Source organism: Neolamprologus multifasciatus, chromosome 10, assembly GCF_963576455.1.
Source record: "Neolamprologus multifasciatus chromosome 10, fNeoMul1.2, whole genome shotgun sequence".
NCBI classification, from domain to species: Eukaryota; Metazoa; Chordata; class Actinopteri; order Cichliformes; family Cichlidae; genus Neolamprologus; species Neolamprologus multifasciatus.
Genome location: NC_140448.1, coordinates 33,203,248 through 33,220,773, shown reverse-complemented (window position 1 = coordinate 33,220,773; position 17,526 = coordinate 33,203,248). Strand labels below are relative to the sequence as shown.

The 17,526-nt window shown below is 48.1% G+C and overlaps 3 protein-coding genes across 6 annotated transcripts in view; 2 read left to right on the top strand and 1 right to left on the bottom strand.

Annotated features, from left to right (window-relative positions):
• Window positions 1-5,120: 5,120 nt before the first annotated feature.
• zmat2 (zinc finger, matrin-type 2) lies at window positions 5,121-8,126 on the bottom strand. The gene is made up of 6 exons (XM_085175094.1): window positions 7,993-8,126; window positions 6,924-7,023; window positions 6,721-6,844; window positions 6,295-6,368; window positions 6,029-6,174; window positions 5,121-5,950 (listed from the first exon to the last, which is right to left on the bottom strand). Exons 1-6 carry the CDS (start codon window positions 8,008-8,010, stop codon window positions 5,807-5,809), a joined length of 606 nt encoding a protein of 201 aa, XP_085031220.1. The 5' UTR covers window positions 8,011-8,126; the 3' UTR covers window positions 5,121-5,806.
• Window positions 8,127-9,121: 995 nt separating this feature from the next.
• slbp2 (stem-loop binding protein 2) lies at window positions 9,122-12,817 on the top strand. The gene is made up of 9 exons (XM_085175065.1): window positions 9,122-9,253; window positions 10,386-10,547; window positions 10,649-10,729; window positions 10,876-10,956; window positions 11,129-11,272; window positions 11,362-11,532; window positions 11,613-11,772; window positions 11,886-12,012; window positions 12,277-12,817. The coding sequence occupies exons 1-9, from the start codon at window positions 9,201-9,203 to the stop codon at window positions 12,333-12,335; spliced, it is 1,038 nt and encodes a 345-aa protein (XP_085031191.1). The 5' UTR covers window positions 9,122-9,200; the 3' UTR covers window positions 12,336-12,817.
• A 585-nt stretch (window positions 12,818-13,402) lies between these two features.
• The window catches only part of fam53c (family with sequence similarity 53 member C), a 9,928-nt gene continuing 5,804 nt past the window's right edge, over window positions 13,403-17,526 (top strand). The window contains exons 1-2 of one of the 4 annotated variants that reach the window (XM_085175048.1): window positions 13,404-13,849; window positions 16,642-17,526. The exon at window positions 16,642-17,526 is cut by the window's right edge and continues 1,930 nt beyond it. The gene's annotated coding sequence lies outside the window, so the exon portion shown is untranslated. The other 3 variants (XM_085175051.1, XM_085175050.1, XM_085175049.1) reach the window with 3 other exon arrangements.

Here is a 17,526-nt window from a genome sequence, read left to right as displayed (position 1 = left end):
AGTTGCAGATGTTGTGTTTTTTGGTTGCAGATGTTATGTTTAGTTGCAGATGTTGTGTTTAGTTGCAGATGTTGTGTTTTTTGGTTGCAGATGTTGTGTTTAGTTGCAGATGTTGTTTTTTGGTTGCAGATGTTGTGTTTAGTTGCAGATGTTGTGTTTTTGGTTGCAGATGTTGTGTTTAGTTGCAGATGTTGTGTTTAGTTGCAGATGTTGTGTTTAGTTGCAGATGTATTTAGTTCCAGATGTTGTGTTTTTTGGTTGCAGATGTTGTGTTTAGTTGCAGATGTTGTGTTTAGTTGCAGATGTTGTGTTTTTTGGTTGCAGATGTTGTGTTTAGTTGCAGATGTTGTGTTTAGTTGCAGATGTTGTGTTTTTTGGTTGCAGATGTTGTGTTTAGTTGCAGATGTTGTGTTTAGTTGCAGATGTTGTGTTTTTTGGTTGCAGATGTTGTGTTTAGTTGCAGATGTTGTGTTTTTTGGTTGCAGATGTTATGTTTAGTTGCAGATGTTGTGTTTAGTTGCAGATGTTGTGTTTTTTGGTTGCAGATGTTGTGTTTAGTTGCAGATGTTGTGTTTTTTGGTTGCAGATGTTGTGTTTAGTTGCAGATGTTGTGTTTTTTGGTTGCAGATGTTGTGTTTAGTTGCAGATGTTGTGTTTTTGGTTGCAGATGTTGTGTTTAGTTGCAGATGTTGTGTTTAGTTGCAGATGTTGTGTTTAGTTGCAGATGTTGTGTTTTTGGTTGCAGATGTTGTGTTTAGTTGCAGATGTTGTGTTTTTGGTTGCAGATGTTGTGTTTAGTTGCAGATGTTGTGTTTTTGGTTGCAGATGTTATGTTTAGTTGCAGATGTTGTGTTTTTTGGTTGCAGATGTTATGTTTAGTTGCAGATGTTGTGTTTAGTTGCAGATGTTGTGTTTTTTGGTTGCAGATGTTGTGTTTAGTTGCAGATGTTGTGTTTTTTGGTTGCAGATGTTGTGTTTAGTTGCAGATGTTGTGTTTTTGGTTGCAGATGTTGTGTTTAGTTGCAGATGTTGTGTTTAGTTGCAGATGTTGTGTTTAGTTGCAGATGTATTTAGTTCCAGATGTTGTGTTTTTTGGTTGCAGATGTTGTGTTTAGTTGCAGATGTTGTGTTTTTGGTTGCAGATGTTGTGTTTAGTTGCAGATGTTGTGTTTAGTTGCAGATGTTGTGTTTTTGGTTGCAGATGTTGTGTTTAGTTGCAGATGTTGTGTTTTTGGTTGCAGATGTTATGTTTAGTTGCAGATGTTGTGTTTTTTGGTTGCAGATGTTGTGTTTAGTTGCAGATGTTGTGTTTAGTTGCAGGTGTTGTGTTTAGTTGCAGATGTTGTGTTTAGTTGCAGATGTTGTGTTTTTGGTTGCAGATGTTGTGTTTAGTTGCAGATGTTGTGTTTTTGGTTGCAGATGTTGTGTTTAGTTGCAGATGTTGTGTTTAGTTGCAGATGTTGTGTTTAGTTGCAGATGTTGTGTTTTTGGTTGCAGATGTTGTGTTTAGTTGCAGATGTTGTGTTTTTGGTTGCAGATGTTGTGTTTAGTTGCAGATGTTGTGTTTTTGGTTGCAGATGTTATGTTTAGTTGCAGATGTTGTGTTTTTTGGTTGCAGATGTTATGTTTAGTTGCAGATGTTGTGTTTAGTTGCAGATGTTGTGTTTTTTGGTTGCAGATGTTGTGTTTAGTTGCAGATGTTGTGTTTTTTGGTTGCAGATGTTGTGTTTAGTTGCAGATGTTGTGTTTTTGGTTGCAGATGTTGTGTTTAGTTGCAGATGTTGTGTTTAGTTGCAGATGTTGTGTTTAGTTGCAGATGTATTTAGTTCCAGATGTTGTGTTTTTTGGTTGCAGATGTTGTGTTTAGTTGCAGATGTTGTGTTTTTGGTTGCAGATGTTGTGTTTAGTTGCAGATGTTGTGTTTAGTTGCAGATGTTGTGTTTTTGGTTGCAGATGTTGTGTTTAGTTGCAGATGTTGTGTTTTTGGTTGCAGATGTTGTGTTTAGTTGCAGATGTTGTGTTTTTTGGTTGCAGATGTTATGTTTAGTTGCAGATGTTGTGTTTAGTTGCAGATGTTGTGTTTTTTGGTTGCAGATGTTGTGTTTAGTTGCAGATGTTGTGTTTTTTGGTTGCAGATGTTGTGTTTAGTTGCAGATGTTGTGTTTTTGGTTGCAGATGTTGTGTTTAGTTGCAGATGTTGTGTTTAGTTGCAGATGTTGTGTTTAGTTGCAGATGTATTTAGTTCCAGATGTTGTGTTTTTTGGTTGCAGATGTTGTGTTTAGTTGCAGATGTTGTGTTTTTGGTTGCAGATGTTGTGTTTAGTTGCAGATGTTGTGTTTAGTTGCAGATGTTGTGTTTTTGGTTGCAGATGTTATGTTTAGTTGCAGATGTTGTGTTTTTTGGTTGCAGATGTTGTGTTTAGTTGCAGATGTTGTGTTTAGTTGCAGATGTTGTGTTTTTTGGTTGCAGATGTTGTGTTTAGTTGCAGATGTTGTGTTTTTGGTTGCAGATGTTATGTTTAGTTGCAGATGTTGTGTTTAGTTGCAGATGTTGTGTTTTTTGGTTGCAGATGTTATGTTTAGTTGCAGATGTTGTGTTTAGTTGCAGATGTTGTGTTTTTGGTTACAGATGTTGTGTTTAGTTGCAGATGTTGTGTTTAGTTGCAGATGTTGTGTTTAGTTGCAGATGTATTTAGTTGCAGATGTTGTGTTTTTTGGTTGCAGATGTTGTGTTTTTGGTTGCAGATGTTGTGTTTTTGGTTGCAGTACGTGTGATGTGGCGCCTGCAGCGAGCGTGAACCAGCTGCTGCAGCTGCTGTTTGTTCTGGTCATTAATCAGCAGCGCTGAGAGGAAACAAACCACACTTCCTGTTCTACTTCCTGTTGATCAAACTCAGTTTCAACCGCGGTGCCAAGAAAAGAAAACGGTGCATGAGGTCTGACACAGGCGACCTGAGGAAAACCACACTCCAGAAAATGAGCTCAGGTTTTAATTTTAAACCAGGTTAATGGTTAATAAATAATAATCAGTCCTGAGGTCACGATCAGTCGGAGCGAGCGACGAAAACAAAAAAGAAAAATGTACCAAAAGTATGTGGACACGTAGTTAGTATACAAGAGGTGGACGTGGCCACCATGAGGTCACCTGAGTCCATGCGGCCGACTCGCGGTGGAGCCTCGGTTTCTCTGTCCAATGCGTGGATCCTTCAGTCCCACTAACTTAACCTTTGACCTCATGGCTGTTTGACAGGAGACGTGGCTGAGCTGTTTCAGTTTACACTGAGGGCCGGTATTCTGTGTGATCAGCGGCCTTGGCGTTCCTGTTTTGATGGCGCTGCAGAAATCTTTCAGCGCTCCCACTGACTCAATCTCTAACTCCAGTTTTGACGATGTGGAAGTAAAAATGTGCGTTTCTGCAGCGACTTCTCGATCCGAGCTGCTGACACGAGCCTCAGTAACCTGAAGTCGTCTCCGTGGGTCACCTGACCTCACACTGACCCTGCTGCAGACTCAGGTGAGAGAGGCAGATGTACGAGGGAATCTGGAATCTGTTTGTTTTGTGGATTCACGTCAGAAACACGAGTCAAATAAAAGCTGCTCAGGTTGGTGGGAGTAGAGAGGGTCGCTCAGGTGTCGCTGCGTCGGACCGCAGCAGGCGATGTTTGGTAAACGCACCGCTGCTTCTAACATTCACACTCCGATGGAGGCATCAGAGAGGAAGGATGCATGTGGGCGGAGCGGGTGGGGATCAAACCACCAGCCCTCTTATTAGTAGGTGACCTGCTCCACCTACAGCCACCCTGCTCGCTCTCTCTTTATGATGAAGTGAGAAACTCGCTTCCTGCATCTTCTTCACACACTTCCACAAACATTGTAGAAGAGCTCAAATCTGCAGGAGGCTGACGGACCCACAGCTCTGCGTGGCGCCCTCTAGTGTGTCAGCCCTGTAACTGCACCTGTTGGGTCAGACTGACCGACCCCACAGGTGTGAAAAACATCTGCACACCTGAGCGAGCAGCAGGGATGCAGCTGGTTTTCTCTGAATGATCTTCATGTCTGCTGACTCTGATCGAGGTCGACTCTTTTAAACAAGAGATTTTTCTATTAATGCTATTGGCTGATTGCTGACACACACACACACACACACACACACACACACACACAGAGGTGAAAGGATAATCTCTGTCCTGTGATTGGATGTTGGGATGGTTGCAGCACTTCCTGTACGATGAGGAGTTTAACCTGCACGTTCACATGAATGGGGCGGAGCCAGCAGCATTAGACCAATCACAATAAGCGATCAGTGTATGGACAGCAGAACTTGGGCCTGTGTGAGCGACTCGATCGGATTATTACTGAGTAACTATGTTTTTGTTGTTGTTGCCTGTCCCGTTTGGCTCTTTTGCATCAGAATTAGAAAGATGCCCAACGGATTTACTTTACCAAATGGACCAATCCAGCTCTGCCTTATTGGTCTATTTGATTCACCTTTTATTGTTTATTTTATTTTTTATTTTCACTTGTTAGATACGGGACAGACCTGACTGGGGAAAAGAAAGAGGGAAAGAAAAACAGTGGAGAAGAGGGACGGGGATAAAGGGCAAAAAACAAAAACCAACAAAACAAAGAGACAAAAAATCCATCCATCGATCACCTGTTGAGCAAGTAAAAAGAAAACAAGCAGAAGAAGACAAGAGCAACACAATAAACAACATCACGATGATCTATGTGAATATAACAGTAAATACTAAACATTAAACATTATTGTGCAGCACGTAAGATCGACAGCACAGTGTGCTTTGAGGTAGGAGCCAAAAAGGGTGTAGTTTGTGTGTGTGAGCACCCGTGTGTACACCTGTGAGCATGAGCGCGCTTGTTTTTAAAAGGTTCCTTCATGTAATGATCTGCTAGAGGGTGTGGGGGGGCCACAGCCCCGTCCTCCAGGGCATGCAGCAGGTATGGAGGAGATCAAAACTCCAGACATCCAGAGGCCCCCAGAACACAAGAGACCAAGGAAGACCAACCCATCCAGACCGGGGCCCAGAACAGCAGCGCCGCCTGCCCCCACAGAGCCCGGGACAGCCCACCCGACCCCACCTCAGAGAAAACTGCACCCACCCCGTCGTCCACTCATCTTCCAGACTACACAAGACAATAGACGCCCAGGTTGAGATCTTCCTCCACCGCTCCTGGATCTCCTGCAGAGCGAGCTCCTGAAGAGAGGAGAACTCCTGCAAGATGACCTCTGACCTTGAATGAGTGTCACTCTTGAAAGGTCACGCTGATGTCTGGAACAAACAGCCTGGGTTCTGTGGTGCGTTCACTGACACAAACAACAATCAGAAATTTAAAAAAACAAAAACTGTTTATTACAATTTGAATTTCCCAGCATGCCTAGGGGCGGATACAGACGGCTGTGCTTTAAATAAAGTTTTACGTTTTGTGTGTTTGAATCAAAACTTTATGTGAAGAAGCCCAAACACAAACCCGAGGAAATCAAAAGTTAAAATTTCAGATTTTGTCTGTGCAGCCTTGAACACCTCACTGCTGACAGCTACTTCCTGTCCGACCTCTGACCTGTTGTATTTACTGCTTGCAGGATTTAAGAAACACTTAATCAGCATCCAGTAAGCGGCAGGAAGCAGCTGATTACATCTGAATGGACTAACAAAATAAAAGTCTGGCTGTGAATAACAAAGTAAGAGTCCAAGACGAGCGCCGATGCCACTCCGCCTAAGTCCGAACCTCCGCCTGATGTAGAGAGGGCGGGGTAAAAACCTGCTTCCTGCCTGAGAGAGGCGGAGCTTCAGTGGCTCTTCTTGGACGAGCCGAAGCCAGAGAAGCCCATCACTGCCGCCATCTCTTCGTCCTCCTCGAAGTCCACGTCCTCCTCTGCCCGTCGCTTCCGCTCCTTCTGCTTCTCCTTCTTGTACGCCTTCGCCTTCTCCTCCTAAAGACGCAGCACAGACACCCGTGAGGAACGCTCTCGTCCCGAAAGCCTCACGAGATCCATAAAACTCCTCCTCACCTCCTCCCGCAGCTCCTTCATGCGCTCCTCGAAGTCGTACTCCTTCTGCTTCTCCTCCAACTTCTTCTTGTTCACCTCGAATCTCTTCTTCACCTGATCAAGAGACGAGCGCTCCACCCGCATCGACATGCCCAGGTTCCTCTGATCTGCTCACACACACACACCACCTGCTGTTCACACTGAAGAACATCAGCCATGATGTGTGTGACATGATTTTCAAAATAAAGGCCTCCTCTCTGATCAGGTGTTTTTGGCTGTGAACTCACGTTTTTTGCCGTTGATGTGATCCAGGAAGTTGATGGAGTCTTTGACCACACAGTCGCACACATTGCAGTAATACCTGAAACACCAAAGGAAGAGAAAAGGTCACCTGTATGTCTTTGCTCCGCCTATATAAGGAGAATGGCGGCAGCAGCTGAGCAGCCCAGACTTTGAGCGAGGTCATCAGATACGTTTGTGTGACAGAACAGAGCTCTACTGATCTCAGCTGACAGTGTGGGCGGAGCTTGTCCTGACACTGTCCTCCTTGTCAGTGAGTGAGCCTTCATCACGCCATATTTTCACCTGTAAAGCAGCTGCAGCTGACTTGTGACATCACACGTCACGTCAGCGGTTGCTTTCGTTCAGCTTTTGTTTTGTTCTCAGTCTGCACGACAACTTGAAGAGACGATGGCGTGTGAATCTGGTCTTACCCGCCCATCTCGGCCTGCGGCGTGGTCTTGGTGATGACGATGGTCTTCCCCAGCTTGGACTCCAGGTCCACCTTGTAGTCCCGGTGACGCAGGAGGTCCCGCTTGACCGGCGGCGCCGTTTTTCCTGAAGGTGCCAACATGTGACAGGTTAAGACAGAAAGTGAAAGCCTAAGCTCCTCCCTCTGAGCGGCTGATGTTCTTACCATCTCGCCGCTCGCGCTCCCTCTCCTCCACCAGACGTTTCTGGGCGAGGTTCTCGTACTCGTCTTTGTCCCATTTTCGCCGGAAGTCGTTTTTACTCGACTGGAAGAGAAAAGAGAGACGCTGCCGTTACCGCGCTTCCTGTCAGAGCTGATCACAGAGTGGAAATCACAAGAAACATTGATTCAGTGACATGAAATCATTAATCATTTCTGGTATTATTGATTAGTCCCCATTCAGAGGTTAAAACACGGTCTGAGCTTCAGCTTTTATTTTTAACTGCTTAACTTCTGTCATCCTCTATTTTATGTATATAAGATTTAGATTTAGGGTATTTACAGATGTAAATACATATATATATACACATACATACATAGACAGATATATATACGTGTGTGTGCGTGCATTGGGTCGTTTACATATTGTTGTGATTTACATTGCTGTGCTTGACGTTCAACCGGAACCAAACTCCTTGAATGTGTTTGCGCATATACACGGCCAATAAACGTGATTCTGAAAATAAAGACGTCTAACTTTCACCTCCACCTGCTGCCTCCTCTCTCTACAAATCAAACATGTGGCTTATCACTAAAATACAGATCATCTTAAAGTCAGAAAAGCAGCAAGTCTTTATATCTGAAATAAAAACATTTTAATTCAAGCCTGAGCTGAGTTCCTTGTTTTGAGGTGAAGCTTTTATTTTGACAGGCCGGAAGTCACACCGCTTGCGCTAACATGCTAACACTGATCAGCTAATCTGTTTCCGAGCTGCAGGAGGGACAAGAACAAACACGAAGTGCCAAGCAGCAGAGAGTGGGTTAACGAGCACTGGAATAACGTTTAGGAAACGTCTGAAATGAAACCGGAAACGCTGAACAGGGTCACGGTTAGCATGCTAGCTGCTGCTAGCTAAGCGCGCTGCAAACAGCTGTCTAAAGACGGAGAACCGGTTTGAACCGGACCCGGTAAAAACCCCGACTACGACAAATCCCGAGAGTGAAACACGCCCTGCTCACACCGCCGAGCTTTCATGTGTTTTCTCTAAAGAAGAAGAAACGTTCAGAAACTCACCCCGCTGCCTGACGCCATCTTGTTTACTTGTGTCCGGAAATGACGGCAGCCGCTGTAGCGTCATTTTTTTCAACAGAGATAGAAAGAGCGCCACCTGCAGGAGAAGAGGAGGTGAGGATATGAGGCCTCAGCGCGGACAGGAAACAGATTTGGTCAAAATAAATCCCATCAACACCCGCGAGGACAGAACGAAGCCTTCATCAAACCATCACTGCTTCATTCTCAGCAGGTTTACCAACCTGCACATCTGCACGATGGAGCCTGCAGCACTGACGGCAGCGAGCTCTGAGCTCAGCGTCAGGATCTGTCAGGAACTGTCAGGACTCTTGCTGCAGCATTTTGGATTAGCTGAAGGCTTTTCAGGGAGTTTTTTGGACATCCTGATAATAATGAATTACAGTCGTCCAGCCTGGAAGTAATAAATGCATGAACTAGTTTTTCAGCGTCACTCTGAGACAGGATATTTCTAACTTTAGAGATGTTGCACAAATGGAAGAACGCAGTCTTACATATTTGTTTAATATGTGCGTTGAAGGACATATCCTGGTCAAAAATGACTCCAAGGTTCCTCACAGTGTTACTGGAGGCCAAGGTAATGCCATCCAGAGGAAGAATCTGGTTAGATACCATATTTCTAAGCTTTTCAGCGCCGAGTACAATAACCTCAGTTTGATCTGAATTAAGAAGCAGAAAGTTAGAACATAAGAAGATCCTTTATGAGCTTCACTAAAGTTGTTTCTGTACTGGGATGAGCACTGTTCCTCTGCAGATCATCAATGAGCTCTTTCAAGAGTTTTTGATGGGTTGGAAAAATGTCTAATGTGATAAATATGGATGATTAAATACTGTTTGACTGTATCAGTGATAGGATGAGGAAACTGGCTCGCTGTGATATTCTGAATAAGCTGAAACAGGAGAAACAGGACTGACTGCAGCACTGATCTTAGAAACAGCCATAAATATGTTTCTGACTTTATTTACTTTATTTATTGTTTAGAGCAATAAATTTAATGTAATTCCTGAAATAAAAAACTGTTTATCAACAGAATTTCAAAATAAAACAAATCAGGGACCAGCTGGAGCGTAACCAGGTTCATTTTAAAGCGCTAAGGTGAGGCCCCGCCCTCCTCGCGGCCCCGCCCCCTCCTCTCCAGGTGCCGCTCATTAAAGGCTGTGAGAGCGGACCGACGTGTTCTGTGAGTCCGAAGATGTCCGCGAGCAGAGTGGAACCGGCAGAGCAGAGCCCGCCGCTGTCCTCCAGGTACGAGTGTGTCCTCACCTGCAGCTGAGCTCAGCCAATCACAGCTGGGATTCTGAGCTCAGGCTGTTCGTGTTCCGTTTGTTTGGCGTCTTTGTAAAGTTGAGCGGCCGAAGGGTTCTCGGGCGGCTTCGTCTCGTGTGGTTTCCGGCTGTTTGTTCTCTTTAAACACGCGCTGGGTCTGCGCTTCGTGACGTCAGCTCTCGGTATGAGTTTGCGGACTCACCTGTGTGCTCTGTACCTGCAGCGGGGATCCGAGGCTTCCTCTGCCCCGGTCAGGCTGCCAGGCTCCCGGTGTTGTGCCAGAAACTGATTTCCAATGTTTTTGGTGTTTATGTGTAACATCTCTACACGTGTCGGTGAGCACGGTTCCAGGTTACTCTTAAAAAAAGTTGTGTTTTTTTTTTTTTTTTAACTGGACGGATAAAGGTGAACACAAGTCACTGATTGGTGCTTCCACCCTGTTACAGGAATGCTGTTTGTGGCTCAACATGACTGGATATCATTCATGAGGAAACGTCACATATGATAGACCAACAACTTATTTATGTCAGTTTGAATGCGAGCAGTGAGTGTTTGGCGCACGCCGCCTCAGACTGTGGAGCCTCTGCACTGACTTTAAACACGCTTAAACTCTGAAAGCAGCAGCTGGAAGCTGCGAGTCAGTGACGAAGGACCTGAGCTGTGACCTCGTGTCCAGACATGAGTGCGACTCGTGACGAGGCCGAGCTCACAGGTGAGCAGGGACACACTCGGGACGTGTGGTCCAGCTTTGTGTAGTTTGATATGAGCTGTTCCATCAGTGACTGAAAACATCTGTAACATCTGCGTGCTGACGTCTCAGGATGAGGCTGACAGACGTGTGACCGCTCGCGTAGCGACAGAAACAGGAAATGATGTAGAGTTTCTACATGGCGCTCGTCCACAAACAGAAACCTGGGCTGAAAGCAGTGAGGAGGGGGTGGGGGGAGGGGTCTCGTTGGCCTGGATGAGTCCAGGTGTGAACCCCCCATCATTGTGTAACACAACGACTCTGACGAGGGGGGTCAGCGACCCTTTGAGGGCTCTGAACCACTCGGTGACCTGAGGTGAGCTCGTCTCACCTGGACTCTAAACCGGGTGTGTCTGCTTGCAGCTTCCTCTTCAGCCCGTGGTCGTGTGTCTGCGCCAAGGGCTGGTCGGCGGCCATGTGGAACAGCCTTTCTGACCCGGTGCTGACCACCACCGCCTCGGGATGCTCCGCCCCCGAGCCGTGGCTGCTCCCCGGCTGCAGCTCCGTGTACGACAGCCTGGTCAGGTATGAAATTCTCCTGCAGAGGGGCGGGGTCAGTGTAGCGCGGCAGAGACGGCGCCCTCCGCAGGCCGTGGGTTCTCCTGATGCCTTTCTCTTCTTTGCAGTAACGTCTCTCCGATCCCGTCCCCTCGTGGTGCCGGCGGCATGCGAGGACAAGAGCGAGTCATCAGCGGCAAACCACGCAGGTATTTGGCTTCTTTAGTCCAGGCTAACGAGCCGTTATCAGGGTCAGCTGATCCTGCGTGACTGAGACCTGAAGGTCACCACAGGTGTTCATGCAGGTGTTCATGCAGGTGTTCATGCAGGTGTTCATGCAGGTGTTCTTCCTCAGGTCCTCCATCCTGGAGCGCTGCATCCTCAAAGTGTCCACGAGCAGCGTGGCCGTGGGGACGGACGACGTGGACAGCAGGAGGTGAGTACGAGGGACATTCAGAGGTTCTGGCCTGCTCGGTGCATCACCTGCATCAGGTGGCAGTAGGCCACGCCCCTGAGCTGCGTTGGCCTGTGGCGTTGCCTGCAGCACTGCTCGCTGCTGGAGTCTCTTCTTCGCTGGGTTTCTGTGTTTAATTTGTGGCTCTGTGAAGGCCCCACATCAGCCGCTGTTACCCCCGCCTGCCGGACCCGACCAACACGGAGACCAACGCCGCGGTTCTGAAACGGCGGCAGAAACAGATCCAGTACGGCAAGAACACCAGCGGATACCAGAACTACATCCAGCAAGTCCCCAAGTAAAAACCCGGAGCATGGCGCCGAGAATCGGACGACGGTTCCTCAAACGTCGACGCTGACACGCCTCTCTGGTTTCTCTCCTCCTCAGACACCTGAGGGATCCTAAGCTCCACCCCTCCACTCCTAACAAGTACAGGAAGTACAGCCGGCGCTCCTGGGACATGCAAGTGCGTCTGTGGAGGCGAGCGCTGCACCTGTGGGACCCTCCGACCGGCGCCCAGCCGGACGCCGCCGACACGCCGGACCCCGTGGAGCAGCTGTAGGTGGAGCCCAGCGCCAGAAAATGATCCTCGTCAGCTGAGGCCTTTCTGTGACATCATCAGTGTTTCCTCTCTTTAGGCAGAGTCAGCTGGAGAAGATGACCTCTGACCTCTTTGAGAATGTTGGAGACGAGCAGAGAGAGAAGGAGACGCCAGCATCTAAAGTCTCCTCTGTGTCTCCTCTGCTGGCCGCCACGCCCTCAGCGCTGCCTGGAGCCTGGACCGTCCCCGTGACGCCGGTAATCAGCCACCAATCAAATTCTTCAGCTCATTAAAGATGCGTTAACTTTATTTAACGTCCTCTGTAAAACACAGCATCAGCTGATGTTGACCTGTGTTTGTTTCCCGTCAGCCGGAGGCGAGCCGCCGGGCGCTTCGCTCTCCTCCAGGCCTGAACTACTCACTCAGCAGTCAGCTGACCACCGATGACAGCATGACCGACTGGCTCCACCTCCTGATGGAAACGGACCACGGCCAAGGTGAGGTACCTCAGCCAGCAGGGGGCGACTCCTGAGGGCGAGCCTGCTGGCTGGTTTGGGGCGGGGCTTGGTCAGATCCAGGGGTGGGAAGTAACTAAGTATTTGTACTGAAGTAGAATTTGCAGGTGTTTGTGTTACTTGCACGGTTCGTTTAGCTTTGACAACAAATAGGAGCCACTTTTACTTTGAGTACTTTTACTTGAATAAAACAGTTGTGCTCACTTCCTGTTTGTCGGCTCACCGCCATCTTGTTTCTCCGTGCAGACTCTGATGACCAGCAGGTCCCTGTGTTCTCCGACCAGCTCCTGTGGAACCCGTACTGACCACCCGACGCAGTCCTCGCCCTTGTTTCCTCATCGTCTTTTTAAATGTGTCTGAAGATTAACTGAACGACAGCAGGGATCCGATTGGCCGCCACCCCCCCCTCCCAGGTGCTGAGGTTTCCCGGCTGCTCGTGAACGCGTCGTCAGGGTGGACAGCTGAACACTCTGATGCACCTGAACATTGGACCTCATGAAGCACTCCTCACCTGTTCTGCACTCGTTTCTGTATCGACTCACTTTGGTGTCACTTTGTTGTCGTTGCTCCACCTTCACCTTCGTGCTCTGCTGTCTGGCTCAGGCTCCTCCCCCCTCGCACCGCCATGTTTTTTCTCAAAAACGACCCCCTGCTGAGTGGAGGGGAGCGGCCATCTTTGTGTTTGAGTTTTCTTTTTACTCTTCCTACTTTTTTTTGCTGCTTGACTGTTGAGAGCAAAGCTGAACCATGTGATTAATAAAGGCGTAAATAAAGTGTTACCGACCCACAGGCCGACTCGTTCTTCTTCTACTCTCCATAAAAGTGTTGGACATGCAGAGGTGTTCACTGAGGGTGTGCAGCTGTAAGAACCTGGACTCCAAACACAAGTTTGTCTTCTCTGTCCCATCAGAATATCTGGGTTTGTTTTCACAGAAAATCCTTAAATGTGCAGAAGATGAAGAAGCGGTTTTGTTTAAATCTAGTTCTTGCTTCTAAAATGCAGCTTTGAATAATATTAAATTTGTTTTTAATCTATAAATGTTTTTTACTCGGTCTGACTATCCACTAATTTTATCAGGTTTACGTGTGTTTTTAAAAATAAAAAAAATAAAAAGTAAAACCTAAAGATTTCCGGCTGTAATACGTAAAAATGTAATATTAATAAATAGAATCAATTTTTAGTTTCAACCACGTATTATTTATTTCTTTTTAGTCTCTACTCTTTTGTTTTCACCATTTTTACTCATTTTTCGTTATTTTTAATGTCCCGGTGTCTGCACGGTTCTCCGAGGTTCCTCCGGCCGGGCCCGGTCCGCGCACCGTTTCTGCGGGTTTGCCCTTTAACGCGAGCTGCGGCGGTAAACAAGCCTTCGCGGACTCCAGCTCCCGTCATGCCCCGCGCGGCAGCGTTCTCAGAGATTCGCCCCGGGTTCGTGCGGCAGGTTCGGCTGTGCTGAGCGGCGGCACTGCGGACCGGATCAAAGGATCAGACGTAAATAAACGGCAGGTGCCGGTGATGCGCTGAAGCCCCGCCCCTCCTCCGCTGGCACCGTAGCTGTTATTTATGAATGCCCGCCGCTCACGGGCGTGTGCGCGCGCAGTCCTCGTTATTATTATTATGTTTTAATAACGGAGACCGGACACCGATCCAGGCAGATGTGCGGCTCAGTGCCGGAGCCTGCGATGCCCGCTCCGCGCGGTTAGATTCCCGCTTCGGTCCGCTGTGTTCGACGATAATACTGGGTCGATACACCGAACACAGAGCCGTTCGCCGGCCCGCTGCAGCCACAGGAGCCGCCTCACCCCGTCAACCGACAAGGTAAGCACTGCGCCGGGCCGGAGGGAGCGGGACTTGTGTCCGACTCCGTCCCGCAGCATCCCGCCGTGTGTCTCCCCCCTCTCGCCGCTCCGGGAGCTCTCGGGCCGGTCACACGCCGTCAGCACCGCTGTTCCGATCGCTGTTGACGGCCTGCGGTGGTTCTGCTGAGCATGGGCCTGTGAGGGGTCCGGTGTGTGCGGACGGCCCTGGCCTGGGTGATGGCCGGAGGCGGGACAGACACCGGGAGCATCAGTGATGTTCGTGGGTTGTTTGTGACACCATTAACGGTGGCTAACGGGTCAGCTAGCAGCTAACCCGTTAGCCGCCGTTAGCTACTACCTGCCGCCCTGTTCGCTGCTAGCAGCCCGGCACGGGCCCCCGGAGCCCGGGAGGCGGTGGAGGAGGCAGAGCCGTCACTCAGCGGCTCCCATCCTCCGAGCAAGATGGCTGAGTTTATTGTGCCGACCTTGAGCGGAATAACGGGATGACTTGTTATTTATAGCAGCGAGCTAACGGCTCAGGTGAACTGCTGGTGATGTAACGGTCCGCCGTCATAACACAAACCGGGGTTTGTGTGTTTTTTTCATGGAGTAACCCTCCACAAACACACCGCCCACCGGGCCGACAGGTACACGGGCGGAAAGCCTCCCTCATTAAAAGCAATGGGATGCTTAGCCACAAGCTAACAAGCTGTCGGGGGTGCCCGCCGGCCTCGGTCAGCCCGGCTCGGCTCGGCTCGGCTCTGCTCACTGTCATCCGCATGTACCCCGAGCCGATATTCCCCCAGCAGAGCCGGGCTAACCAGACCCCGGGGTTCCGCCCCGATGACGGGGTGATGGTCCCCTGTTCTTGGCCCCTGACCTGGTTTACAGGAGCCCCAGGGGGTCCACGAGTAACGGAGTAACGGTACTCAGTTACAGCACTGATGCAAGGCTGCAACTGGAGAGTAACGACATGAAGGAGTGAAACTGTTATTGTTATTATTATGAGTGTTAACTGTGTGACATAATAAAGTCTAATTTCATGCGATGAGCGGTCCAGACTAATCTCTGGGACCTTGTATTCCTTTTGAGGTTATTTTTGTGTAATTTTGTTGTCAGGTTTTTGTTTTTGCTCTTTTTGACATTTCTTTTCCGATTGAATCTCCAGTCCTGGCTCTTGCTGTTGTTATGTGGGTATGCCTCGTGTGTTTGTTCTGCAGTTTTCCTGCGTCGCTTTGGGGGTCTGGGTGGTTTTATGTCGCCTCGACGACGGTGCAGGTGGTTTGTAGTCTCTGTGAGCTCCTTTTCACACTTTAGTCTTTTTTGTTGTTGTTTCTTCCAGTCGTTCATGGTGGTTTCTTCAGGCTGTTTGGTCGTAGCGTCTTTAGTCTGTCAGTCGTTTCACTCTGTGGATGTTTTCGTGGGTCTCTTTCGTGCTTCGTCTCTGTCCACAGTCTTCTTCTTCTTCTTGATGGTGTCTTTTTGTTTTGAGGAGGCTATTTTTCGGTGTCTCTTATAGGGGTGAAAATGAAGTTTATTGATTGTCATTCTGAGGTTATTGTCTCCACCGTCACTAATTGCACTCTGTGTGGTCAAATATTTGTGCATGTTGGAGCAATTTCCCCTCTTTGTTGCGGTCAGGTCAGCAGTGGTCAGCGCCGACACACACACACACACACACACACACACACTCATGAAGAGAGAGAGAGTATGCATAGTATACAAACAGCTACCAAACAGCCATCATAATTCATCATACAATGAGAACAGGACGAATCAACAACTGACAATTAATATTAAAATCTGTAACATAATGTATTGTTAGGAGTTTAGTCTGTTACTATTTTTACCATTTCTTCTTGGAGCAACTGTAACTCACATAATTTCCTTAGAGATTAATAAAGTATTCTGATTCTGATTGGTTCAGGATGACCTGCCATCATCCAATCACACGTCTGCTTACCTGCATCTGTTGCTCGTTTCTCCTCCTCTTCTTTTCTCTTTTTTCTAAACTGAACACCTGATGGCTTTGAACGTTTCTTGTCCATCTTGGTTTTAATTTTGCACTCCAGTATGAACACAAATCCCCCAACTCGAGGATCACCACAACATGATCTAACAGACCTACACCTTAGTTCACAGATTCACTTTGTCTAAGGTTTATTTCTGGGATTTCGCACAACCCAGGATTCAGATCATGAATCCATGATGGGTTTGGATTTACAACATTATGAAATGAGCTCTATTAGGAAGCAGCAGGTCTTCCTCCTCTTTCGACGGCTTGTGTGAGCACAAAGCAAAGAAAAAACACTTTATTTCCACAGCGAGGGACAATAAAGGATATTTCAGTTTCTATTGTGTTCTACTGCAGAAACACGAGCAGGTAGCTGCGGCCTGGCTGTTTGCTACCTTCAGGTCAGGTTGTGGCTGCTGTGCCGGGTTCTTCGTTAGCTTAGCATTAGCATTAGCACGGTGTGTGTGCAGATGCAGTCTCCACTTTAAACTAGAAAAGTCAAAGGAACGTTTACACGCCGCAGACCTGTTTTCCTCCTCTGACACGTGACCTGCAATCAGCTGATTGTAGCGCAACCAGAACTGATAAGCAGGATCAATACACGCACAGACTAACAATCCCAAACAGGAATCTGACTGTGGGACTGGTTCCCAGTACTGTTTGTGGGCGTCTTTTTGTGTTTTTCATGTTTCTTCTCAGCATTTGTTTGATGCTTTGTTCCTGATCGAGTTCCTGTTTTTCAGCTTAACTTCACCTGTGTGTGTGTGTGTGCGTGTGTGTGTGTGTGCCTTTTCCAGGTGTGTTGCTGCAGCAACGGCTGACAGATGATGCTCTTTTGAGAGTGGGTGGGGCTACGTGGCCCTGAGGCCTTAAGGAGGAGTCTCAGCCCTAAGCTCCTCCCCTCTCTCGTCCCGAGACAGACCAAACGGACGGACACACAGACGGCCGTAACTCTCCCCTCCCTCCTCCTCCTTCCCCCCTCTCTCCCCTGTTCTCCCCTCCACCTGGCCCCTCCTCCCGGCCACCCTCCCCCTTCTCCCCCCTCGTCCCCTGCCACCATGCTGTGGTCACGCTGCTGGTGGAGAGCCTGAGGAAGCAGACTCTGGAAGGCGACCCTGCTCAGCCAGGGGACTTGTACCTGGTGAGTGGCACACCTGTAACGTCACCTGTGAGGTCACTGTCACACCTGCAGAGCAGAGACAGGAAGTGTACTTTTGGTAGCGACAGTCTGAACGCCGTCACGGCCGTGTGTTCACTGACAGTCAGGGTGTAAACTCTCACCACTGGATGTCAGTGGGTTGCAGATGATTCCTCCTAATTCACGTGGATAATCCTGCTACGGTGGCCACTGTAGGACACAGCAGCTGCTGCTGTTTGTGGAAAGTCCACACTTGTCTGCTCACTGTGTTTAAACATATTTGAGTAATATCAACACTTAGCAATAACGCAGGAGAAAGAAACTCTCGTGTCATCAATCTTAGTCCAAAGTCACCTCGAAACCGCCGATGACGTTCATCTGCACTGAGAGCTGCTGTTAGTGAAACTTTGAAGTGGCCTCTGACACTGAATAAACTCTCGTATGATGTGTGATTGTGTGTCACAGACGTGTGAGTTTAGGCCACTAAACATGGCGTAACGTTAGATTTAGAGCAGCTGTTGGTTTTGTTTAGCTGTCAGCTGTC